The sequence below is a fragment of the Nothobranchius furzeri genome, chromosome 4 (genome assembly GCF_043380555.1).
Source record: "Nothobranchius furzeri strain GRZ-AD chromosome 4, NfurGRZ-RIMD1, whole genome shotgun sequence".
Lineage (NCBI taxonomy): Eukaryota > Metazoa > Chordata > Actinopteri > Cyprinodontiformes > Nothobranchiidae > Nothobranchius > Nothobranchius furzeri.
The window spans coordinates 57,227,065-57,254,823 of record NC_091744.1 but is presented as its reverse complement, the minus strand read 5'-3'; the positions used below and the strand labels follow the sequence as shown (position 1 = coordinate 57,254,823).

The following is a 27,759-nucleotide window of genomic DNA, read 5'->3' as shown; positions in this document are numbered from 1 at the left end:
TCAAAGTAGGCTGCCTCAAAGTTGGGAGATTGTTCAGTCTCCGCCCATCAGTGCACGTTAAATAGTGAAACCTGAGAGTGTGGCAGGCCTGTTTGTATATGTCGCCCCACTCTCCTCTGGAAGCTGCCGTCTCACAGCATTATGAAAGGTCAGTGCCACACGTTTTTGGTGATCATCTCATCCTTTCCTCAGCTGCAGTGAGTGAATAAATGAAACTCTTCTCAGCCATTTTTGAGTCACTGCTGTATGTTTATGTGTACAGGCAGAAGAGCTCGGCTGAAGCTGAGTAAAACAAGAGATGCTTGCACTTTAAATTTATCTATGGAATTGATCTAAGTCCTGCATGCTTTCATGTTCTGTTTCAAAGCCAAAAACTAATTTAAAGGCTGTTATAGTAGCAGTAGCAAACCGGTTTAGTTAGTTAAAGCAGCACATTTATTTGATTGTTTGTTGTAAAGTATGTATTCTCTTGGATCATGGGCATTTTGTGCCATCGTTTCTTCTCTCATTAACTGTTTCACTATGCATGCACTAAAAGATGAGATGGCCTTGTTAAATGGGACATGTGCAGAAGCGAAACATGCTCTGAAGTTCACATATGCACAGATTCTGCACAGATGTGAACGATGTTGCGTAAACATTAATGGCATTTCTGGCTCCTGTAACGTGCGTCATGTGTAACTAACGAGGAGACTTGTGCCTTTGTATCGTAGAACTGATGCAGGTATGTGTCATCCAGCTATTGGGGCCTTTGGGGAAGTGCCGTAATGAGTCTGAGAGGAGCCTTTGAACACGAAAATATCTAACAACCTGAAGAACATAAAAGACCAGTTATTTTCTCTCATCGCCATATAAACGAACATCCGTTTCTACTTTCATCTCAGGGTCAAAGCTCTGATCACTCCCACTGATCTAAGCTCCTGATAACACAATAAAGCAAACTCAACTTTTAAAGGTGAGGGGAAGCTTCTCTGACTTCTTCTTAAGAAGTTATGCACTTCGCCTCACCTCTTCATCTCTACAGGCAATTTTAACTATCCTCTAGTTTATCATTACTGGACATAAGTTTGCTTTTCTGATAGCCGCCCTTTATCCAGACAACATGCAGGCATGCAGCTACATGCAGAGAAAATGCTCTGTCTTAAAGTCAGCAGCACACCTACACAGGTCGATGATGTGATCGTTCAGTTGTTTTTAAGTGGGTTGCTCTTATCGGCTAGATAACCCTCTGAACAACCTCAACTTGGAGAAACAGAGATTCACTTTGACTGGAAACTAATGGCTAGTCATGGCAAGGCTGAGATAAAAGTTAATTACTGCACTTTTTAAACAACTTACTAAATAAAATCATAATTCTGGTTCATGCAAACACTGTTGCAGGGGTTTGTTGTTACATCGGCAGCGTTGGGTCTATTTAAATCAAACGTTGCTGACTTTTCTCCCATAGTGCTGTGCACTAGGATGCAGGACTGACGCTAGTCATCTCAGGACAGTTTAAGGCTTGACTGTGATCCAACTTCAATTCAGAGTAACAACTATACAGATGCATGGTGGCACAGTATGTAGCATTATTGTCCTGCAGCAAAAAGGTTGTCGGTTCTAATCCTGGCTGTAGCCTTTCTGTGTGGAGTTAGTGTGTTCTCATGTATCGGTTGTCTCTGGGTTCTCCTGTTTCCTCCCACTTGCCAAAAACAGGCAAGTAAGGTAACTTGTTACTAGGGCTGGGCGATATGGCAAAAATAGAATATCACGATTTTTACAATATTTTATCACGATTTCAATTTTATTACGATTTTTTATCCATGAACAGCATAACTTCAATTGCGTATTAAAGAAGAGAAACATTGAATAAATAAACATTTATTCATATTAGGGGTAATCAACACAGTGCTAACACACTTATATTTTAAACTCACACCAGAGATGATAAAAGCCCTGAGAGAAACAATTACAAAAATCAGTTTTTCTCGTTTTTCAAGTAACTTAACATAAATTAAAATCGTAAACATATTTAAAGTGCAAACATGTCAATTGCAAACGTATTGTGCAAACATTAACTTGTTCAAAATACTATGTAGCTCCCAGTTGCTCATGTAGTGGATAGTTAAGCTCAAATACGGCTCTGATGTGCGGCTGGACCAGAGATCGCTTGTGGTAGCAAAAAACTGCGCATTCTGAATATTTTCTGCAACTCTCACTTTGCATTCAGCATACATGCGTGGAATGGCTGTGTTCGAAAAATACTTGCGGCTGGAAAACTCGTAGCGCGGATCCAATGTTTTTATCATTTTCTTAAATCCCACTCCTACTGTTCGCACGGGACACAAATCTTTAACCAAGTGGTACGTCACTGCATCTGTCACGCTGTTCCATCGTCTGCTGTCTCTGTCGTAGGGAGTGAGTTTTGTGAGTGTTTCTGTTAGCGTTTGCTGCCTGGAAGAAGCACTAGCAGCAGCAGCCGCAGGCTTTTTAGCTTTAGCTGCCAGCTGGCTCTCATTTTATTGTTTGGGATGCCTTCTTTTCAAGTGATTAAACAAGTTTGTGGTGTTGCCATCACTTGCCTTGACGCTCTCCTTGCAAATGACATTTCGCTACTCTTTGTCATCTGGTGAAAAACCAAACCAGTTCCACATAACAAATGAGGCGTTCCTCTTCGGAACGAAAACCTCGTTGTCCTCTCAGCCGCGCCCGAAGCCATGTTTGTTCACACACAGGTGAAAACAAGCGGGGCACTAATATATTACTATGACTCACTCTGATTGGTTAAGGGTCAAACAAAGGCGTGTCATTCACCGGAGGTAAGTTCCCTTTTCATTCAGAGGCAGAATTTCAACAGCAGAGCTGTGAATCGTGATAAAAAGGTCTCTCAAAAATGACAGACCGTCAGATGTGTAGATCGTAAAACGGTCTAAAATTGTCATATCGCCCAGCCCTACTTGTTACTCATTTTTGATAAAAGTGTCAGCCAAATGGATAAACATGAACACAGTAGGACTGAGTTAACATCCTCCAATAGGAAAGTTTGCATTGCATTCTGGGATGCAGCACTGAAGACAAACCTGGCAAACTCACGAACCAAGATAGATAGACTTTATATTAACAGACGCAAAGGTCCAAAGGTCAGATACAGCATTTAAAACAAATATCTAAAATCACATAAGTCATCAAGTAAGATCCATAAAATAGGCTTGCAAAATACATAAGAGCACATTACAAAGATGAAAAATACAGATTGACTCAAAAATAAAATAAAAGGAGAATAAAAGGCAACACACTACAGTCCGATCCACATGCTTAAGAAGATACAGCACACAAACTCATCAACCTTCCTTATCCTGATGTGTAATGACAGCGACTAAGTAGGATCGCAGATTGCTGCAATAATACTGTTGGCCGACCAATCAACATGTTCTCTGAAGGCAAACATCAATTTCCTAAAAGGGCTTTAAAAGTGCACGCATCTGCATTTACAAACATTCAACCCAATGTTGCTTAAACGATTACTGCACTCTTGTGTAAATCCTATAAACTTTGTTTCACTTCTCAAATATCACTGTGTGTGTCTCCTATATATTTAAATTAAAACTGACATGTATATCATAAAAACCAACTATTTTTCCAAGGCTGCCCTAACTTTCACATCCTACTTCATATGTCATCATCATTACTTAATTGATTATTTAAATGATGACCAAGGCATTTCACCTTTGTAGTGACAGTAAGTATGTTATTTGAAAGTTTGAACAAAGGAAAGTGTAATGGACCAACAAAAGCATGCACTGCTTTGCTGATCTTTGAGCAGCTCTGACTTGTAAAAACACTGAAGAGATAAAATTATTGATAAACAGCTCGAAGGGGGTGGCCTAAACTGTGTTGTCCCTTGGCCTGTATTTGCCTCCAGCCAATCTGACCAATCAGCAAACTGATTCTTCTCACCTGGTATAGAGACACGTGGTTTTCCCTGGAACCAGACCTTTACCTTTACTTTCATCGTGTGGGAAATCTCTGAGGTTTCTGACCATACGAAAAAAAGCTCTTCTCATTTATTTGTGCCTGGTTCTAAACAGTTTACAGCAGCACAGAAACCTGGCGCTTTGAGTTAATAAGCCATTAGCACCAGATTCCTCACCACTTACAGTGGGACTGAAAGTTTATTCTCACTGCTAGAAGTTGTAATCATCGTATGGCAAGTGTAATCTCCCATCACTAAACTCCTCCTGAATCTGTAAAGACAGCCAGGCGTTCGGCAGGTCAGTCTGTCACCCTTTCCCTTGGTCAATCAGTTGAGTCTGTTTCTAGAGGAGCCCGTGCATGTCCTGGTTTAGTGTTATAAATCTGAAGGGTTTTAATGGCATATTTTCTAGCTTAAGCTAATTTTCTCACTATGCTCCCCTCTTAAACCTTTTTTTGCACCACTAACGATTGTAACTCACTCTTTCTAAGATGAGGTGAGTGATCCTGAGAGAAACTGTGAAAAAATAGCGAGAAACTGGGATCTGGCTGTGAATCCAGAGAGGACCGCCATTTGTCAACGCAAAAGAGTGGGGCTACTCTGCTTTTGTTGCAGTCTTCATTCCTACCAAGTGCTCTCTATAAACAAGGAGCTCTATTTTTACAGCCGCCACAGTTGGGCTCCTGTGCTGGCGATTTTGGCCAGTGGAGTGGTTTCCAACCCTATGTACACAAGCCACGTGTGCCCGACCTCTACACTGTCAGCGGCAACGCATTCCCAAAGGTGACTTCAGACAAGACATGGGAACAAATGGAATTCCATTTCCAAGTGATGTTTTCAGATGAAATTTTTAGAACAAAGCTGATGCCATGAGAGTATCCCAATCAAATGCATAAGTTCTTTGAATTTGGTGTCGAGAGAAAATGTGGAAAGGCAGAAAAACCACATGCATTGTAACCATGATTCATATGAGCACATTTCCTTTGTTCTGATGACGGCTTGCGTGTAACACTGACCGCGCTGTTTGGTTCTAGCTGAAGGATTGATCCACCTTAAACAATGTGATAAGATCCAGAGTCATCACAGAACTCATCCAACAAAGAAATAAATGCTCATTTTTAAAAAGTTACAAGTAAGTATGGCTGCAGCTCTGAATTACACAGAAAAGGTTGGGCAGGTGCTGAGACAGTGAAGGAACCGAGTCAATGTGACAGTGTGAGCGTCCTGTCACAATGTCCTGATTGATGATGCGCCCTGGCTACTTGACCAAGGGGATGTCCCTTTGGCTGACTGGTTAGAGTGTATGACTCTCACCCGGGAGTCTGGGGATCAAATCCTGCCCAGGCCCTCATTTATTCACCTTGCCACATCAACACAAGGCCACAGAGCCTTGTCTAGGGAAATGACTCCAACCTTCTCTGATGACAACAAGCATGCAGCAGCGGCCTCTTTTGTCATGAAGTGCTTCAAATAATGAATCGTGGAACACCTCTCCAACATCTTGTGTACCCGTTACAAATATTTTCTTCTCCTATATGGAAAAAAATAAACAAAAATTACTGCCAATTTCTAACCACAGCAGCTCAAAATTCAATTTACTTGCATCAAACCTCACTTTGTAACTCGACTTTGGATACTCTATCAAAAAATAATAATAACAATAACAAACAGTGTGTGCTGGTACCGAAGCCTTGCACACCACTACACAGGGCAAAGGACTCCCTCAAGGATCTGTGCTCAGCCCCTTGCTAGTTCTGTCACTAAATGCCAATTAAACAAGTGGAAAGGTTTATGACATGTTTTGGCTGAGGACTTTTGTTACTACAATGTATTTTTCAGTATTTTAACTATTTCACTCAAGCTGTATGATTACATTAATGTGATGGGACCTGTAAATATTGGTGGGAACAAATCTGTAAAAGAGGAGAAAAGAAAAATAACTTCAGAAAGATGTGGACATGGGTAAAAACCGGACAGGCACCAAGATTTGGACACATTTTAACTACAGTGACAATTAAAAGGCAGAGGAATATGCAAAGGGAAAATATGTCTTGATCAGTTTATTTTTGTCCTTTTTAATGTGTTTTCTAGCACTCTGCCTCATGTTGAATAAAATATCTTGTTTAAATAACAATAACATTTTATATAATGTATATTTGTGGATTAGTAAGTTGGTTTACGTGCAATTTTGTATCATTTTTGGTGATATATTAATTAAAGAAACAAAAAAAATGTGAGAAGCCATTTGAGAGCTGAAAGAGCCGGTTCATTTTAGTGAGCCGAGCCGTAAGAACCGGTTCTCGAGCCGGACTTCCCATCAGAGCTCCTGATGACCAGTCCACCACTGGCTGTTTACGCCACCAAACCTGCTTTCTTCTTTTTTGTCCATTTCTTTGTGGCCCATAATGCTTTTCTGGGGGATCTCAGGATAAACTCACATTGAGGTTTTAGGGAATTCATGGAATTCAAGCATCCCATTTCCGAGCTGAAAATATGTCTCAAAAACAAACATATTTCAAAATAAATTCAATTCAGTTCAGTTTATTCAAATAGTGCTAACTCATGACAAGAGTAGTCTTAAAAGCACTCCACACAGTAAACATTCCATTTCGGTTCAATATGCCAGTCAGTATATAGCCTGGCCTGCCTCGTCCTCTGTTTAATTCTGCATAGAGAAAGAGTCTGGTAACTCACAGGCAGAGAGGCACTTGAGGGGCGGGACTAGGCAGCTCAAAAATAACCAATCACAAAAAGACGGAAATGCCGACTGTACCGCGCGACACTGTGGTTTTTTAGCCGTTGTAAAGCAAGGCGTCTGGCAATGGCGCAGATATCTTTTTTTTTTTTAGAAGAAAGGCTTTTAGAGCTTCTACTTGCTGAGGTTTTAAAGACATTCAAGTCATTTAGAACAGAAGAAAGAGCCGCAGCGAACTCCGCTTCAGTCGCCATGGTCGACAAACTCGGCGTTGTGGTGTATGATTCACGCTACTCAGCTCTGATTGGCCCGGTTAGAATTCTCAGGGGTGGGTTTTTTTTTAATAGGAGAGTTCCCAGACCCTTTCTCTGTGCAGAATTAAACAGAGGTGGAGTCTGACAGGCCAGGTTATATATAAGGAACCCAGCAGATTGCATGGAGTTACTGATGACATCTCCACAGTGCCAACAGTAATATTTGATCACATATGGCCTGTATGGTAAATGGCCTGTTTTTGATATAGTGCCTTCTAGAGTCCTGACCCCCCCCACCCCCACCCCCCACCCCCACGGTGCTTTACAACACAATCAGTCATTCACACACACATTCACATGTGTGTATGGGTTAATCATTGTTCTCAAAGCTTTAAGATAGGATGATAAGGAACCTGTGAAGCAACAATGAGCTTCATTTCTGGTCAAGTTTAAACTGTAAACCAAACTTAAAACTGTCTGAGAATTCAAAAATGTCAGAGCTGAAACCCCTGAAATGTTTAGAGGACCACAAATGAAAATGTGACACTGAATAATTTGACAGAACAAAAACTTTTTTTTAATCTGGAATGTGTTTTAGTCTTACTGATGAAATGTTCCCCAAAGTGTGTTTTTGTTAGATTTCTCCCACGTGACAAAAGGTTTGGTTGATTGATGAAGTTATACCAAATAAAAGGTAAATGTTTATCTTCAGTTTTTAAAACAACATTTTTCTTTTCTTTTAAGGTCAGACAGGAGATGTGGAGAACATGCCCAAAATGGAGCCGTCCAACGCACACAGCAAACCTCTGGACATTGTGCCAAGCCATGATGAGAAGATGATAGACCGGGGTCAGTGGGGCAACAAGATTGAGTTTGTTCTGTCAGTGGCTGGGGAGATTATTGGCCTGGGAAATGTCTGGCGTTTCCCCTACCTTTGTTATAAAAATGGAGGAGGTGAGTGTCTCCTAGCCTGTCTCAACTCTGAGCAAACGTTGAGAGCATTCGTTGACTAAATGCAAGGTTATGAATCAAAACGGGTGTTTGGATAAAGGATGCTTTGATCTTTTTAGCAGTTTTACTTTCTCTATTTGCAGTAAGGTTACATTCTCATCCCATACAAATTAAGTCTTGCCTTTGAATATATTTGCAAAGTTATTGTGCAGAAGTCAAGTCAAACTCGTGAAAGGATGGTCCTTCAAAGAAGTTCTTTGAATAATGTACCTAATTAGCTTCGTTTCATTTTAATCTGCAGCATATTTCTGGGAATTTTGCTTTGCAGGAGCCTTTTTCATCCCATACCTCATCTTCTTGTTTGCCTGTGGGATCCCGGTCTTCTTCCTGGAGACAGCTTTGGGTCAGTATACCAGTGAGGGAGGCATCACCTGCTGGCGAAAAGTCTGCCCATTATTTGAAGGTAAACCCCTTTTTTTCAACCTTATACAATTTCCTTCATTACATATCATTGAAGGTCATTTTACAGAACTTTGAATTGATGCATCCTCATAATGTCACAAATGCAAATATGTTAAATTTTGTTGCTGGACCAACAGCAGTATTTACATCTGAGGACACGTAAAAAATAAAGGCGTCACCCTGGAAAAACACTAGCAAACGTGTCTGTGCAAAATTGTGGCTTGAGAGAAGAATTTCAGACATGTCCGTGCAATATGTTTATGTATCCATGATTCAGAATGTGTCTGAATCATTTGTGTACTGGAATGTGTCACGGGGTGGGTTGGAGGACTAGGACCCAATAAGCAGACACCCAGAACGACATGAGGCAGGAGCGGATGTGAAAGAAAACATTCCTTTATTTGGAAGACAAAATGTAAATAAAATCCAAGCTGGAGCGAAAGCCAAAAAATCCTAGAAACCTGGAGACCTGGAAAAACCACGAAGGAGGGGAGAAGAGGGGAGGGACAAAACCATGCTGACATGAACACTGGGCCAACACAACATAGAGACGCAGACAGGGTTTTATACCCAGGGAATGGGTGATTAGGGAATTGTACACGGGTGAGGCCAATTAACAGAGGAATACAACGGAGCAGGGGAAGAGGCCAGAACTAAAACATGGGGAAGGAAGCAAAATTGACCTAGAGGGAGAAATCTGACTAGAAAAAAACACTTAACAGAAGACTAATAAAATAGGGTGACTAAAGAAAAAATCCTAAAAAGCCTGAAGGGAGGTTGGGGACAAACAGGGACACTGTAACCTGGAGGGAACACCCAAGGGAAGAACCTGGAGTGGGCAGGGGAACTCAAAGAGGCACATGAGGAGGGAAGCAGACAAGGAGACACATGAAGAGAACCTATAGGGATGGAGAACACAAGGAGACACATGAGGGAGATGCAGGATGCAGACCATGACAGAATGTAATAACCAGAAAGCACCACATGGAACATTTTAAGCAATTGGTTACCTTTTGGTACATTAACCACCAGAGGATAGTTCTTAGAGAGGAGCCAGGGCATTAAGTGTTAAAATAAGAGTTCAATTATAAAACCATTACTTCTGGGAACAATTTTAAATCCTGAACAGCGATTATTCCTATGGGACCGTAAAGCCTCTCGCTCAGTTTGTCTCCAAATTGCACCTTTGCAATTTTGGTCAGGAGGTAACAGCTAGAGCAAATATGCTGATTTAACACACAAAAAACTGCTGCACACAAGAAATGCTTTTTTTTAGATTCACTTATAACATTTCTATTCGTTTTTCTTCCTTTATTGTACCAGGAGTGGGTTACGCCACCCAGGTAATTGTTGCTCTCCTGAATGTCTACTACATTGTTGTGCTAGCCTGGGCCATCTTCTATCTGTTCAACTCCTTCACCTGGGACCTACCTTGGGCGTCCTGCAACAACACATGGAACACAGGTGAGGCATGAAAGGTTTTTATGACATGAGCATGTTGAAGATTTTAGACATATTTTCTTTGATTGTTTCCAGTACTGTAATGATGGCTGACAGGCATCTTCAAGTAGAGATGAGGGGTTGCAGACACAAATGTGCATACCGTATGCATAATGGGGAGCCTATCAGGGGAATGGCTCCTGACTGGTTGTGTGAAAACAGCTACATGGAGAATATAATAAAATATGTTTTAAAGATGTTGCTAAATACAAGACAGTATGAAATTTAGAAGGTACAAGAAATAATATGAAAGCAGTTTTTAGGTATTTTGGACTTTTTCCAAGGAACATATCAGAGGTTTTTCTGTGTAGCAACAATTGATCTCTGTATTCTATCTTTCTTGGTTGAAGAACCATTTCCATTTAACAACTTTAGTGCAAATAATGCTTTAAAGGATCAACTTGTAATAATGTTAAAGTGAAATAATCACAAAAAGTCACAAATGTGCAGCACGTCTATCAAGAGTTTCTGTTCTACCAATTTTAAGCAGTTGGCTAGGGAACACCTTTTTCTATCGGGAAATTGGCTAATTGCTGTTTTACTGATTCAGGTATATTTTTTTGAAGTACTGGTTAACAAATCAGATTATCTTCTTTGTTGCATTTACAGAAAACCTAATGATGGGAACAGTACTGGCATGACTGCAGTTACAATCATTGTTATCCCTAGCTAGTTGTGGCTACCCAAGCCCACCCACTTTCTACAATGGCCCACCCACTCAAATGACTTCCTTAAAAATATGTCTATTTTATTTTGCAGGGGAGTCCTTTCAGACCATCATACAATGAAATGATACAGAACAAAATTGTAATTAACAGTCTTTTGAACGTTCATTCTGTTCAATCCTTTCCTTATTTTATTTCTTTTCAAAACACAGCATTGTAGAAGATTTGTTTTACCTTTTTTCCAGACAAGTTTTGGCTAATGCTGTAGCCTTCCTCAGAGCACTGCTGATGATAGTGGCTTATTTACTCTCTGTTTCTCTGTGGAGACATTACCTTCTGCTGCCCACAGATAAACGGCGAAGGAGGTAACACCACCAACACTGACAGTGCTCTGAGGACGGCTACAGCATTAGCTGAAACTTGTCAGAAAAAGAAGGTTAAAACAAACCGTCTACTGCACTGAATTACAACAATGCAATTAAATGAACAATATTTCTGATATAATGTGTAAATATGCTGCTTTGGGCTCTGGTGAGATGGGCTGGGGTCTCCATATCCTGGGTGGCATTTTGGGAATAGAGGTACCTATTGGGGCCAGTGAGGGAGCTGGCTCTCTGGAGGGCTTAGGCCAACAAGCCATTCCTCCCTATCCCCATACATTTTTCTCCTGCTGCTCCTCCTGCTCCCTCACATCACACAAACATACACATTGGACTTTGGGGGGGGTGGGCAAGTCAGGGGGTGTGGGTATGGATCCCATTTCCACATTCCTGTGGCAGCCTGCCCCCCAATTTTATTTGCACATGAAACACTTCCACCAACGACATTCCACGCAAACACACACTTAGGGCCTTGGGAGTGATCACACTTGGCAAGAGGATCTTTCAACCTCATCCTGAGTGCCGATGCCCACTTCCAATTTTAAACTGCACTTAGACACAGAGGGCTGTGGGGTGAAGTGGGACTGCGCTGGCTGCCCACCACAGCCATGGAATTCAACTCTCATCAACACGCACCAACACTGTATTGGAGTAGGCGAAGGGAGACTAGGGGTCTTGGCACACCTCTGATGTCACTTGGCTTCTAGGGGCTGGAGACTAGAAGGGGGCGCTGGCCGTCTGGTTGGGGTCTGGGGTGGTGGGTTGCTTTACTCGGCATTGGGCGAGGGTGCCTGCTCATCATCAACCCAGCAGGTTATTTATTTATTTATTTATTTTGTTCCAACAACACACTCCTCCTCTGGCTTTGACTTTTTCTTTCTTGCGCATGCTCCTGATCTATATCTCTGTTTGGATACCATCTCTTCTACATCTGACCACTGGTTGTTCAGGTGCTGCGTGCCGTCAATCACTGAAGGAGCGTGCATGGTGTCTCCATTTGTTCTGTCCTCTTGCCTGATGTGCTGTATTTGCGGCAATAACAGCAGTGATGCATCTTTTGCGCATTTAGAGAGAATTCATTTGTGGCGATGCGCTGGGACAAGCGTGTCGGCCGGGGAGCAGAGAGCACACGTGGCAGCGGGAGCGTGCGCAACAGCAGGTGAAGCGCATCAGACGTCCTCCTCCTCTAACATATACAGACAGCAGACGCAGAGGAGGTGCCTGGTGCCTATCTCCAGCGGTCAATGGGCAATCAGGCGGGGTACACCCTGGACAGAGAGCCAGTCAATTGCAGGACAACACAGAGACACACAGGACAAACAATCATGCACACACTCACACCTAAGGATAATTTAGACACGCAGACCAATTAACCCAACAGTCATCTTTTTGGACTGTGGGAGGAGGCCAGAGTACCCGGAGAGAACCCACGCATGCACAGGGAGAACATACAAACTCCATGTGAAAAGGTCCCAGGCTGGGAAGAGAACCCAGGACCTTCTTGCTGTAAGGCAACAGCTCTAACCACTGCGCCACTGTGCAGCCCCTATATATACATGTATTTTTCTTTTAATTTTTTTTTACATAGATAGATGGATGGATAGATAGATAGATCTATCACCACTTCAGATCAATCTCTCTGGGCTCCTTTGATCGGTTCCATCACATAGCGAGGGTGGGGGGCCGTTGATGTTGTCCTGCAGGATGGTGTGGGTGGGAGGGTGTGGGGTCTGAGTTTGGAGTACCCGGATGTTCCCTGGAGGTGGGTTCACTGGGGGTGTCTGGGACTGGGGGTCGTTGCCCCCCTCTGGAGGTGCTTGGGTTGCCTCAGGGGGTGGACTACTGGCGGTTGTGAGTGGGGCCCCTTGGGGATCTTGGCGGCAGCCATGGGTCACTGCCTGGCAGCTGCATTGCCCCTGGGCGGGTCTGGGTGGGGGCCTGGGGGCTCGGGGTTTGGGGGTGGCCGGCCCCGGGTGGGGATCTGGGCGGGGCCTTGGGGGTCGGGTCCTGACATGTATGCTGCCGGGAAGAAGGCAGGAACATGCAGCAGTGCCTGGCCCTGGTTCGGGGGCCTCAGGTAGACCTTGGCTCCTCTGCCGTTCCATCACAGGGGAGAGGGAGGTCCAGGAGGGGGAGGACCCAACCTTACCTGGATGTCCCATGTCTTATATATTCCGGAAGTTGTGCAAATGCAGGGATGGGCATAGATATTCTGCTGGGGTAGGGCTGGGTTGGTGCCCTCGGACTCCGTGAGGCTCTGTAATGCTGCTGCTTTGGGCCCTGGCAGGATGGGCTGGGGTCTCCATGCCCTGGGTGGCAGTTTGACAACGGAGGTGCCTATTGGGGCCAGGAGGGGAGCTGGCTCCCTGGAGGGCTAAGCCCAACCAGCCATTCCTCCCCATCCCCGCATATTTCTCTTCTCCTGCTCCCTCACATCATCACACAAACATACACATAGGACCTTGGGGGGTGGGCAAGTCAGGGAGTGCGGGTATGAACCCCATTTCCGCATTCCTGTGGCAACCTGCCCCCCAATTTTATTTGCACCTTATACACTTCCACTGACGACATTCCACACAAACACACACTTAGGGCCTTGGGAGCGAGCACATTCAACGGCATTTGGCAGGGGGATATTTCAGCCTCCTCCCGAGTGCCGGTGCCCACTTCCAATTTTAAACCGCAATTAGACACTGATGGCTGAGGGTGTAAGTGGGGTGGTGCGGTGGCATCAGCTGGCATAGGCCGGATGATGCCTGCACTGCCCACTCACCACAGCCATGGAATACACCTCATGATCACACAACACTATATTGGAGCAGGCGGAGGAAGACTAGGGGTCTTAGCCACCTCTGTTGTTGCTTGGCTTCCTGGGGCTGGAGGCTAGGAGGGAGATCTGGCCGTCTGGTTGGGGTCTGGGGTGGTGGGTTGCTGTGCTCAGCGTTGGGCGGGGGAGCCTGCTCATCAGCACCCCAGCAGAAAGGGTCAAACTCTGGTTACCGGTGATGGTTGTACCCAATGTGCAGCAGTACCGGGACCAGAGTGAATAGGGTGTGTATGGGGAGCATGAGTGGGTGTCCGGCGTACATATTTGTAAGTCTTGGGTTGTATGTGCATGTGTGAGCATGAGGGAGGGAGTGTGTGACTGTGTTTGTGTATGACTGTATATGTCAGGTGGGGCCTTTGACTCCTCCCCTCTCCTGGAACTTCTCTTGATGATATAGATCTTCGTCCCCCCTGCCCCTGCCACACCTGGTGTGAGGGGTTGTGCCTTGGTCTGCCTGAGTGTTCGTGGCAACTGGGTCTGGGGGTTTAAGATTTTGGCATCTGCCTGATAGATCCCGGTGGCTGCCTGGTGGGGTCTGGGTCCCTGGGCTCTGCTGGGTCCCCGGCGTGGGTGGTCGCCCCTGGGTCCCGGGTCGCTGGGTCCCGGGCTCGGGTGGCTAGGGGGTGGGAGGCTGCGGGCGGGCCTGTGGGCTTGCTGCTGATGTCTCCCGGGACTCTGCCGGCTGCTGGTTGTGGCCCCCCGGGGCGATCCTCTGTGCCTCTTGAGGGGGGCGGGGGCCTTTCTGGTTGCAGTCTCCTTGGGGTTCCTGTGTTCTGGGGCAGCGCCTGGATCTCTGGGACTTGGAGCTCCCCCCGTCTCCTGCGCATCTTTGGGGGGTGGATCTGTGGTTCTTCACACTCTCTGTTGGACGCTCCTATAGAGAAACCTTAAATAAACAAGCGTGTGTACACACATAGGTGCTCACATGGTGCTCTCAAAAGTATGGGCTTGGGCACATTAAACACAGGTCTTAAGACTATGGTGGGCACTTAATGCACTGTGATTTATTATCGTGATTCTTCAGTTAAGCAATGTTGATTATATATTTCTTCATCAAGTTGACGCAGTGATTGCTTGATCTTGTTGTATTGTTGTTGTGTCCCATTTTTTTGCCCTTTTGCTTTTTTTTGTCTTTTTCTGCAGGTCTAGAAGCAGACTCTTGTTCATTATTGTTTATTTTTGTGGAACATCCCCCCCCCCCTCTCTCTCTTTACCCATCTTTTCCTTTCCTTTCTCTTTCACCTCTGTCTCTGTGTCTGGTCGGAATTACAAAGCATTCAAAAACAATAACAATAAAGTTTTAAGTATCAGGCGTGACATTAAAAGCAGACGCTTTGATGCTCCACCTGAGAGTAAATCTGTAAGGCTTGTTACCAGCATTCAGACATCAATTCTGCTTGCTTCACAGCCAGACAGGACACGGTAAAAAAAGGAGACCACTGAGTCCACTGATCTCAGGTGCAATAAACCATTATAAAATGTAGATAGCCACATTTGTAAATGTTTAGTTAATAAATATTTAGACATTTATAAATGTCATCACAGCCTCTAAAAATGAAATGCATACGTAACACTAAGGGTCCGTTTATTAACATTACTAAGTGCATTATTAAGCATTAATAAACAACTAAATAAAGTATTAACAACTGCTTAACATTAATGTTAATATTGAAAAAATGCATTAATAAGCAAACACCCTTCTCTGGCCCTTAGTCTTAGCCTTAACAACACGTAACAGTTAACAATATTGGATATATTAATAAAAAAATGTTTTGTTAATTAATACCTAATAATGCACTATGTACCATAAATAAAGGGATCCTTATTTTTACCAATGAATATATTACCTAAAACCTTATAAATAATCTGTTAATGACTTACTAAACACTTATAAATGTATTTGTAAATAATAAATAATTTTTACATCATTATATAATACCTTAACTTATACTAATAATACTAACAATAAACACTGATACTAATAACTAAACACTTACAAATGTTTAATAACAAGACATAATTATAAACTGTTACCAGCACGGTAACGGTCTGTCTCTGCTCTTGCTGTTTTTTGGACAATGCATTATACTTTGTGTAATTATTTTTATTGTGTAGATGTGAGCTAGCTGTGGTTCAGTGATGCACTGCAGCTTAAACAATTGTGGTATGAGACAAGGAACACTGTGGTAAAACTGAAATCCTACAAGGATGACAATCAGGCTGTAAAACTGTTATTTAATTATTATAACTGATTTTTAAACATGATCTTTTCAACGGCAGTCCCGGGTCTCTTGCAACAGATGGTTGGATGTCTGAAAGGAAGTTACGGACAACAACCGAGAAAACAGATTTTGAACAAGTAAACAGCTAAAATCCAACAGAAAAACTGCAGTACATCCAACTTTGATTTTTATTTTTTATTTTTTACATTTTAAAGGAATAGAAATGCACCTGATTTCTATCATAGAAGTCCAGTCAGGCTGTAACAAAAGCAAAAGGGTTTTGCTCTGCTGACTGGTCTAGTCATGCTAAGAGCCTCAGCAGGTCTACCACTGGCTTGAGCAGGTTTGTGTCTTGCCAGTCAAAGCCCTTTATCAGCGTGGCTCGATGGCAGTGATTTGTTTTAAATGACTTTTGCATCAACTTTGGACTACAGTGTTTAAACTATTTAAAAGTCAAGAGCAGAAAGAGGCACTTCAATCCTTTATTTAGAAAAAGGACATATCTGTGTCTTCTTAAACAGTGTATGGTGAACTGCCCTGTCGACTGACATTCATATCAGTGAGTATGTCACGTGGTTGTTGTCCAATAGCATTCAGAGACAATTTGAAAGTGTGAGTGTGTGCACTCAGATAAGGGAATCATGGAGACATACTTAATTATGGCTTCCCTTCTTGTTTACAAGGTCAAAGAGCAATGTGTGTTTTCTGGTTTGGAGACCAGACTGTTAAGACGTGGCCCACCAAACTTCAGGCAGATTAAACAGCCTAGACACTTCTGTGTGATGACCTCTGACCTTATAGTGGACAAATAACTCTGTTGGCCTTTTGTACGCTACACAAGGCATTCAATCCTACCAGAGACCAATGCTAATTTATTGATTAAACGACTGTTCTTACTGCTTACATTGTGTTAGCATGTAGCCTTCATTCTCCACAGGGAGGCTTCAGACGTTTAATCAAACCCGAATGTCACAACTATGACTGTGAGGTTTTTCAGTGGTCTCCTTCATCAATTCACTCATTCATACATTTGTTTTATGTCGAGGGAGGGAATGTTCCTACTTCACTTCACTCTTCTCTGTCAGCGGGGACATTGCTTCTCTCGTCTGAGTGTAACTTGGAAACCTCAGAGAAAGCTTGGATTTCTTCACAGGATTGAATGTCCTTTTTGTCTTTTCTTCATTCAAGATTCCTGTACGGTATTTCAGAGGGGGAATAGCTCCATCACTCTCCATGAGAACGCCACCTCTCCTGTCATAGAGTTTTGGGAGTAAGTGCTCTATTTTTTCCTTCCCGTCTCCTCATAAAGCAGAAAGGAAATGCACCTACAATTTAAAGTGATTTGTTAAGTTGTTAGAGCAGGCGTGGGGAACCCTGGTCCTCGAGGGCCGGTATCCTGCACGTCTTTGCTCCAACACTTCTGATTCAGTGGTTGATTCACATGTTCTGCAGCTCATCAGCTCTGCAGAAACCTGTGAATCACCTGTTGATTGAAATCAGGTGTGATGATGCAGGGTTGAAACTAAAATATGCTGGATAGTGGCCCTCGATGTACCAGGGTTCCCCACCTCTGTGTTAGAGCATCTAATGACTTTTACAACAACATCAGTTAGGAACTGTTTCTATTGCCTTTGTGTGTACCACAGGCGCAGAGTGCTGAGGATTTCATCAGGGATTGATCACATCGGTGCTCTGAATTGGGATCTGGTTGCCTGTCTGGCCGTTGCGTGGGTTATCTGTTACTTCTGCATCTGGAAGGGAGTCAAATCCACTGGCAAGGTGAAAAAAACTCTATTTACAAGGGAAAAATATCCACCTGGAGCAAAACTTTAACCTTTGAAGTTAGTTTTCCCAGCATATTGTGTTTTAAGTCAGTTACAAAGCCAATGCAGTCTGCATAGATTATCATCTATCAGACAGCTTAGTGCTTAATTAACTGAAAGAGTTTTCTGTTGTTTCTGTCATGCGTTGGACGAGAACTTAACTCATTTTCCCTGCAGGTGGTTTACTTCACAGCCACCTTCCCGTATGTTATGCTGATTGTACTACTGATCAGAGGGGTGACCCTGCCTGGAGCCTCCAGGGGAATCCACTTCTATCTTTACCCTGACTTGGGACGGCTGTCTGACCCACAAGTAGGTTAAAGGAAACATTTATGCTCTCAGATTATTGACGAATCATCCTCTTGAAACCTCTTTCTGTCAGAGAGTTAGGGTTAGGGCGAAAGTTTTGACATTATAGAGTCACTAGCAACCATACTCTGGCCTGTCCTATGCACTACTACTGCTAAAATCTAAAAAACCTACACTTTAAGCAGGAAAATCCAAAAGTGGGGCCCCCTTCATTCACTGTCATGGCACAGGAGGTGAATACGAGTCCCATGAGTGCTGGGCCAAGTTAAGCCAGCCTGGTGGAACGCTGTCTCTGGAGAATCTGCTTTGTGCACTGCTGTGCCCAGTGTTTGTGCTGTTGGACGAAGCCCCAGTCAGTCAGATCCTCAGTCATCTCTGCCAGCGCTTGTCTGGAAGAAAGAAGGACAGACCTAATTAGAATTTTAAGATGTGACTGAGTGCTCAGAAAGTTCTGTATTTTAACACCTTAGAGGTGGAGAATGATCACAGCTTTTACGGGCAGGCTCTTATCAGTTTCAGTTTTAGTTTGGACCCTCTCTGAGTGATGAAGTGTTTTTGACCGGGTCTGAAAGGTGATCAATTAAAAGGCGTTCCTGTGTTCCCTATAAAAGTGAACAGGAACAAAATGTAATATCTCCTGCCACCTGCGGGGTTGAAACATGTCACCACATATTTTTGTAACACATTTTTGTTCATCAAAGAGCAACTGTTAAGTCAAGGGATTAATCCCAAACACGTTTACACAGGTCCTCACCTTCAAGGCTTGAAAAGGGTTCATGCAGACCCATGATGCTTCAGACAGTAATTGTCTTGAGTTGTTCCCTTTAAAATGTGAGCCTTTGTGTAAAATTACTCAGATTTTTTTTTCTGTTTGTGATTTATTCATCTTCTGAAGGTTTGGATGGATGCAGGAACTCAGATCTTCTTCTCTTATGCCATCTGCCTTGGCTGCCTCACTGCACTGGGAAGCTACAACAAATATAACAACAACTGCTACAAGTGAGGTTTTACATTTCAGGAAACAAACCTGTAGAGATGACAACTCTCCCACCTCCTATCAGCTTCAAAATTGTTTAAACTGTTATTTATATTCGGTTTGCTTTTATATAATATAGTTTCATCTAATCTAGCCTAGATGATTAAACCATTCTGCGCTCATTACCAAATGTATTACGTTTCTAATAACTGCAACATTTCATTTGTTTATGCTGTTTACAGGGATTGCCTGTGCCTTTGCTTCCTGAACAGTGGCACTAGCTTCATTGCAGGCTTTGCCATCTTCTCCATCTTGGGCTTCATGTCCTACGAGCAAAATGTGCCCATCTCAGAAGTGGCTGAATCTGGTTTGTTTTTGTTTCATTGCTTATGAGATCATTGTTTTGTTAGGTAGACTGAAAAGTGTTAAACTCTCAACTCAAGTCACTAATTTTTGAGCTAATTTTAAATCAGCAAGTTAAACCAAAGTGCTGAGCAGATAAAACTAAGTATACACAGCCATGGAAAAAGGCTAACAATTACAAATGCATGCTAAAAGGAAGTCAAAACAGTCAATGAATGAATGAATGAATGAACGAATGAACAAATGAAAAAGCAAAAAATAAAACAAACATTTTAAGCCAGGAAGTAAAAGTGGGTCTTTAAAGAGAATTTAAAAGTGACCACAGGCCTGGAGAGCTGTTCCAGAGCTTCGGGGCTGCCACCCCAAAACCTTGGTCATCCTGGTTTTCAGCAGCAGCTGGTTTTCTGACCTGAAGGTCCTGGCTGGAGTACAAAAGTGAAGAAGTTCAGGTAAAAGAAGTCCCAGTCTATTTAGAATTTTAAGAGTAAACTGCAGGATGCTGAAATGGCATGAGGCCCTGCCTCAAGCGGAAGAGTTTAAGTAAGAGCTCGAAGTAGACGCCCTGCTCCTCCACATCGAGAGGAGCCCGTTGAGGTGGCTTGGTCATCTGGTCAGGACCTCCCTGCTGAGGTTTTCCGGGCATGTCCAACTGGGAGGAGACCAAAGGTAAGACCCAGGACCGATGCCCAGGACACACTGGAGAGACGATTTCTCTCGGCTGGCCAGGGAACATCTTTTGATTCCTCGGGAGGAGCTGGCTCAAGTGGCTGGTGAGATGGAAGTCTGGGCCTCCCTGCTTATGCTGCTGTCCCCGCAACCCCGGATAAGCGGAGGATGGATGGATGATTTTAAAATCACTTCTAAAATTAACTTCAGGCCAGTCAAGTGATCTAGAGACATGTATGACGTATGTGAGTGGGCAGACTGCAGTTTATTCAAATCAGATTTTACTGATCATGTTGTGTTGTTTTCAGTCAAATTCTCAATGAGTGGCATCTCTACAATGATAAAACAAGACATCTGGATGTTTCTTTAGATGCATCAAAATGTGTGTGTGTGTGTGTGTGTGTGTGTGTGTGTGTGTGTGTGTGTGTGTGTGTGTGTGTGTGTGTGTGTGTGTGTGTGTGTGTGTGTGTGTGTGTGTGTGTGTGTGTGTGTGTGTGTGTGTGTGTGTGTGTGTCAGGTCCAGGGTTGGCCTTCATAGCATTGTGTGTGTGTGTGTGTGTCAGGTCCAGGGTTAGCCTTCATAGCATATCCTCGTGCAGTGACCATGATGCCCTTTTCTCCTCTCTGGGCCTGCTGCTTCTTTGTCATGATTGTTTTTCTGGGACTTGACAGCCAGGTAAGATCATCACTAATCATCTTTACTCATAGGGCATCTACAGAACCTATGCAAATATTAATGCTTTTTATCTCTTTCCCTGTCAGTTTGTTTGTGTGGAGAGCCTAGTGACAGCCATGGTAGACATGTATCCCTCTGTTTTCCGCCGTAAAAACCGCAGGGAGCTCTTCATCCTGGCAGTAGCTGTGGTTTCCTTCCTTGTGGGGCTCATAATGCTGACAGAGGTTAGGCTGACCTACTTCACACACAGTAAAAGAGTTCACAAGATGGAAATTTGAGGGATCATTCACATTCTGAGAAGGGGTTATGACCACATCATATTATCAAAAAAGCAGAAAATGACAAAAACAAAGAAAAACTGACTGCTTTGACACAGCAGACAGGTATTATCAGTATAGTTGAACAAATATAGCAATTAACACAAAGCTGAGTCACTTGTAAAAGAAAGCTTCAGTGTAGCCATCATGCATTTTTACATACTGCATCCCGTCTGTTTCTGCAGGGAGGCATGTATGTCTTCCAGCTCTTTGACTACTATGCAGCCAGTGGGATGTGTCTACTGTTTGTGGCCATTTTTGAGACCGTTTGCATTGGTTGGATTTACGGTGAGTAGGCATTTAAGTATATTTGGAAAGCTTCATATACGCCCTTGTGTAAAACACAACAGGATGTTTATATTTAGCAGAGGTGTGGACTCGAGTCACATGACTTGGACTGGAGTCATTATTTTAATGACTTCTGACTTGAGTTGATAAAATCTATAAAGACTTATGACTTGACTCAGACTTGAACACCAATGACGTGTGACTTGCATCTGTTGACTTGATGATGACTTGAGCATATTTGATATTTTAGCACAAAAGTGGCACGCCATGGACAAAAATCATAAATCGTTCTTCGTTCTGGGTTTGATTTCCTGCTAAAAGCAGCAGCACTTTGTTTATAATCAGTTTCAGTTGCACTTTCTGCTTGTTTGAGCAAATAAACAAAGCTTTAAGAAGCTTTATTTCTGGAATTTATTTATTATCATTGTAATTAAAGTGAAGTTGGACAGATGACTTGAATATGACTTGAAAATTCTAAGTTAAGGACTTGGACTTGACTTGGACTTCCACATCATTGACTTTGGACTCGACTTGGACTTGGTAGTCTTTGACTTGGACTTGACTCGAGACTTGGCTGGAAAGACTTGTGACTTACTTGTGACTTGCAAAGGAGTGACTTGGTCACACCTCTGATATTTAGCTCCCATCTGTTAATTAATGGACATTTTATCTTTAAGCAGCTGCTGCTCAGAGTGATGACACTAATAAAAGCGCCCGCCATGTTTCTGCACTGTGTCTACAGGGGCTGAGCGTTTCTATGACAACATTGAGGATATGATTGGTTACCGCCCTGGGCCCATCATCAAATACTGCTGGCTTTTCTTCACCCCAGCCACCTGCTTGGTAGGTTGCACATTTTTTTCTACCCCACACTCTTACAGCGGCCTCTACAGGTCAACATTCACAACTACATTCAGTTAATTAGAGCCTTCTACACCTGTAGTTTTAAGATTAGGTGCTGCTGTGTGAAAATCATTTTAGTCATATGGCATTCAGCTTCACATCCGTTAATTTGATTTTTTTTTTTTTTTTGGCTTCTAGGGAACTTTTGCATTTGCATTGATCAAGTACTCACCTCTGAAGTACAACAATGAGTATGTGTACCCGTTGTGGGGGGATGGGGTTGGCTGGATCCTGGCTCTGTCCTCCATGCTTTGCATCCCCCTCTGGATGGCAGGGAAGCTCTACTTCACACCAGGAACCCTGAAAGAAGTAAGTGGCACAGCCAATGTTATTTAAAAATTTGGCTAATTTAAAAGATGATGACTTTAATTTAAAAAGTATGAATAAGACTTAACTTTTTATTTCATTGGCTGTTTTGTACTTTTGTTCAGTGCAGTGTTCAGTGAGATGACCTGCAGGTCAAAGGGTTAACTTGCTAAAGGTTGGTTTCAGCACCAAAATAACCAGTGAGATTTAGAATCAGAGAATCAGAATCAGAAAGCTTTATTTGTCCCAGAGGGAAATTAGAGTTTCAGTACACACAAGAATTGGTGACTGTGGTCATTTGCAACCCGAGTCACACTACCTTATTTAAGTTAGCATTGGCTGTTAGGTTCAGTTTATTTGCCAAATGGGAACAACATGTAGACTGATTTAAGCTCCAGATAGAAAACCCATTTGAAACATTAGCTGCTGGCTAATTTCCATGTGTATTTCCTCAGGCAGGTAAACATTGTAGGGAGAGTCAGGTGAGTCAATAGACCAATGAGATTATAAGTATTAAACACAAAAAAAGTGTAAAAAAAAAACAACTTTCCATCCATACATCCATTCTCATCCTCTCATCCGAGGCCGGGTTGCAGGGATAGCAGCCTAAGCCGAGAGGCCCAGCTACTTGGCCCAGCTCCTTTGGGGGAATCCCAAGGCGTCCCTTGTCCAGATGAGAAACATAGACCCTTCAGCGTGTCCTGGGTCGTCCCTTAGGTCTCTTCCCGGTTGGACTGTCCAATCAGAAAACCTCACCAGGAGGCATCCTGACCAAATGCCAGAGCCACATCAACTGGCTCCTCTCAATGTGGTTGAGCAGTAGATCTACTCCGAGCTTCTCACCCTGTCTCTAAAACCTGATTTATACCTCTCCATCTGTGACCAACATGCAATCCATTATTTGCAACACTCCCCAGTAGGGAGATAACATGAGATGGTGTAAAAAAAATATCGATATGACAATAGAACATGATATTTTTTCCTGACATATTATATCGGTATTCAAAAGCTATGTATCTAATTTTTAGAAGAATTTACATGCAAACATTTGTGTATTTTCTTTTCTTTTGGTGCAATTCAAACACCGGCCGCTAGTTGGCAGCAGTGTGCAATGGGTTTTGTTTTTACCGTTGAAATGTAAAACACTCTGTTATGGTTCAGATACCTCATGTTAAACATTTTTAAGTATCTATTTGGACTTTATTAAATATTCCTACAATTCGGTCTAAAAAAATTGCTAATAATAACATCTGACTGAATGTATTACAAAAAGTCGTGATACATTGTCTTGTCTTTTCCATATCGTGATACGTATCAAAATGCCAAAATTTCACCAATACACATCCCTACTCTCCAGGTAACAGAAGTCCAAAGGCAAAACATCTCTCTCAAAGCGTATGCATGACTCTGCAACAGAGCTAATGGAGAAGTATAAATTAGGCTAAAGGGAGAGCCCAGAAACCCTGCTGCTTGTATCTACGATGTCACTCTTTCAGTCACCACCAAAAGCTTATGGCCATAGATGAGGACAGGAACGTAGATTGACTAATAAACCTTCCGGCTCAGCTCTCTCTTCACTACGACAGACCGGTACAATGCCCGCATCACTGCAGACGCAGCACCAATCCGCCTGTCAATCTATGGATCTCTGGGTCTTGACCAAGGGGCCATTTTGGTCCGAATTTGTGAAAGATCCACGAGTCCGCCATTGTAGATGCTTCCCAACTCTGGGAGTGTCGACACGGCTCCTGGCTCCATGTCAACGCATCACCAGTAGCCAAGTCGACTCTCCTGTCTCCTGCTGGGAGTGTGACATGGAGCTGGAAGCCGAGTTGGGAGCGTTGACAATGGTTGACTTGCGGATCTTTGACCACAGTGTACCAGCAAAGCCCGATATCCTTGATCAGCTTGCCTAGTAAGGATTTTGCTATTAAGCAGGAAGGAGGTGCCTTCTCTTTGGAGTTGCTCTACCATGTTTTTCTTGCTAAAAATGACCGGAAAACTCCATTAGCTTCGGGTTAGCATGTAGCTAATGTCCCGCTGACCTCTGACCTCTGACCATGGATCATGAGCTGATCTAAAAGGCCATGGCGCCCAGCTATGATCGCATCGGTCTGAGGCTCTTCTTGTAATTTAACAGTCCCAGTCCATATTAGATCTCCACAGGTGACCAGCATGACTATAGCCTCACACAAAAGCCAGGCAGCCATGGTGGCCGGCTACCTCTGAGCCCTTTTTCTTTTCTTTGGTTAGCTAAGTTAGCTAGTAGCTACACTGGTTCATTTGTTCCAACCGTAACAGCCCCACCCTCAGCTCCACATCTTTTCCCATTTTTGGATTGACTGGGCATGACAAGACAAATGGTGGTGGTGGGAACCTCCCATTTTACATCAAAAACTTAGAATTCAAGCCTATGGACATTATATGTGCAGTATACGATGGTCTTGACTCATGTTTCAAATCAACTGATTTATTAGTAAAATGAATTTGAAAAGTTAATGGAAGTCTATCAGTACTGATGCAGCGTAGTCTCAGTGTGGTACAGATACAAACATATACAATAGCCATTTCTGCCAAAACATTGCAGAAATTTTTACTTATCAATCTATTGTTTGGAGTCTCATTTGTTTTTTCAAAAAGGTTTTTGCAAAATCAAAATAATTGTAATTTATCTTCGGAGTTTGGGAGTCTCTGACTGTTTCAGTGTTGTTTAAAAGTTTCCATTTTCACCATTTCTTTTGTTAAACTGAAAGAAGTAAATAAAGGTTAATTCATTATAATTTGATGACTTCTTTGTCTGCAGCGCCTCGCTCTCTTGAAGACTCCCTCCACGGACTTACCGAAGACCAAGAAGGAGCAGGAGAGGCTACTGGCCACCTTCTCAGCAGGCGGAGACAATCATCAGAAAAAGAACTGCTACCTAACTGTCGATGAGAAGGAGTCTGGCTGCTAGAGACTTGAGAATCTTACGGGAGTCTTGTAACACTCCTCAGATTTGGTACTTTCTTCCACATACCTCACCAGACAAGGTGGTGACTTAGAAAGAGAGCCTTGGATTCACCTCACCTAGGAGCACCACCTTGCTGTTGAAGCTTCTTCTCGTCTGCAGTGCCTTCAACAAAAGCTCTACTCCCTCTTTTGCAGAGAGCATTAACATCTCATTTGCCAGTTGCAGAGTAATGTGTAAAAATGGGACACTTTTAGATCCTCGGTGGCAAAGAAACCTGCTTTCTAAGGAAGCATTTTCATCTGTTTTCTAATGTTTTTGCAATTTTGGTTACTTGCTTGATTCTAGCAGTGTCATTTGCAGCAGATGGAGCACAAGAAGTGTCCCGAGACTGCACAAACCATAAAGGTTAACTTAAATAATGTTCATTTAACTGACTTTGTTTTTCTGTGAATGCAACCATGTTTAGTATTCAAGCCTATGAAGGTGTACCATCAAGAGCTAATGACGTCTAAGGTCAATTTATGTTCTAATATTGCACAACAGTGACAGATGTTTACTAATAACTCGTTTTTGTGAGTGTAAGAACTGGATTTCAAATCTACATTCAGCTCAAACCATCACAACTAAGTTCAACTGCTTCTTTTTAAATTCTATGTTAAATTTTGTGTTAGTGATTCTTTTGATCCTATTTTTAAATTTTCCATCAGGTCGACTGATTTGTGTAGAGCTGAATGGATGTTTCATTGCTCTTATTTCTACTTTTACTCATGAGATGTTGGCACAGATTCATTTTGTTTGGTTTTCCTTGCATTAAGTGCATTGAACTGTATGAAATCAAAATGCAACAAGTGTCTGAATGGAACCGCTGCGTTCCCTGGATATCAAAGGTCAAAAGGTTTCATTCCAAAGGCAACATCTAGCTCATCACCTCTTTCTGCTGCACACAGGGAACATCAGCTGTTGTTCATCTGTTAGCTCGTCAGGTTGACCACTGATACAGAACGTGTTTATCCACCACAACCAATCCACTGTCATCTGGACAAAGCAGGCAGCACTGTGAAGGTCATGTTCTTTGATTTCTCCAGTGCATTTAACACAATCCAGCCTGATGTACTTTGCCAGAAGCTCCAGAAGACACGAGGGGGGGGGGGGGGGGGGGCTCAACTCTCGCCTGGATTAAAGACTACCTGACAAACAGACCACAGTTAGTGAGGCTGAAGAACTGCACATCAAACCAGGCGATCAGTTACATTGGAGCACCACAGGGGACTGTACTCTCACCATTCCTTTTCACCCTGTACATCTCAGACTTCCAGTGCAAATCAGAGACCTGTCATCTACAGAAATACTCAGATGACTCTGCAGTTGTCGGGTGTATCAGAGATGGACAGGAAGCTGAGTACAGAGAGCTGGTGGAGCGCTTGTAGCATGGTGTGGAAACAATCATCTGACCTTGAACGTGAACCAAACAAAGGAGATGATTTTAAACTTCAGAAGAAACAGGGTGGAGTCAAACACTGTTTCCATCATGGGAGAAGAAGTGGAGGTGGTTGAGGAATACAAATACCTTGGAGTTCACCTGGACAACAGACTGGACTGGAGAAAGAACAGCGAAGCCGTTTACAAGAAGGGACACAGCAGACTGCACTTCTTGAGGACGCTTAGGTCCTTCAATGTCTGTAGCAAGATGCTGCAGGTCTTCTACAAGTCTGTTGTTGAGAGTGTAATCTCTTCAGCCATCGTCTGTTGGGGCAGTAGCATCAGAAGCAGGGACCTGAAAAGGCTCAACAGCCTAATAAAAAAGGATGGTTCTGTTCTGGGGACGACTGTGGAACCACTGGAGGAGATAATGCAAAGAAGGATTCTCCAGAGAATCAAGAGAATTATGGACAACCCTGAGCGTTCTCTTCACAAGACTGTCCGACAACGGAAGAGTGTCTTCAGTCAGAGGCTTCTTCAGTTTTGCTGCAACACTGACCGCTACTGGAGATCCTTCCTGCCAACAGCCATTGTAATATACAATAAGTCTTTGATGACTTGATTATTATTATTATTATTCTGAGCTACTACAGCAATCAATTTCCCTCTGGGATTAATAAAGTATTTTTGAATTGAATTAAATTGAATTATAACTTTTAGATGCTAAAAACATTGTTTTTCACTGAATAATACAACCCTGTTTGACATTTCTGCCCATATTTTGAGGGATTTTATTCATTGACCTTACTGGATTTTACTACCTTGTTATAATAAAAAAGAAAGAAAAACAGTTGA

At 42.9% G+C, this 27,759-nt stretch overlaps 1 protein-coding gene across 1 annotated transcript; it reads left to right on the top strand.

Annotated features, from left to right (window-relative positions):
* slc6a13 (solute carrier family 6 member 13) lies at positions 1 to 27,759 on the top strand. The gene is made up of 15 exons (XM_015963943.3): positions 1 to 148; positions 7,646 to 7,855; positions 8,181 to 8,315; positions 9,638 to 9,778; positions 17,097 to 17,178; positions 17,555 to 17,687; positions 17,909 to 18,043; positions 18,936 to 19,039; positions 19,259 to 19,383; positions 20,609 to 20,721; positions 20,808 to 20,945; positions 21,224 to 21,326; positions 22,069 to 22,169; positions 22,368 to 22,538; positions 25,339 to 27,759. Exons 1-15 carry the CDS (start codon positions 142 to 144, stop codon positions 25,486 to 25,488), a joined length of 1,848 nt encoding a protein of 615 aa, XP_015819429.1. The 5' UTR covers positions 1 to 141; the 3' UTR covers positions 25,489 to 27,759.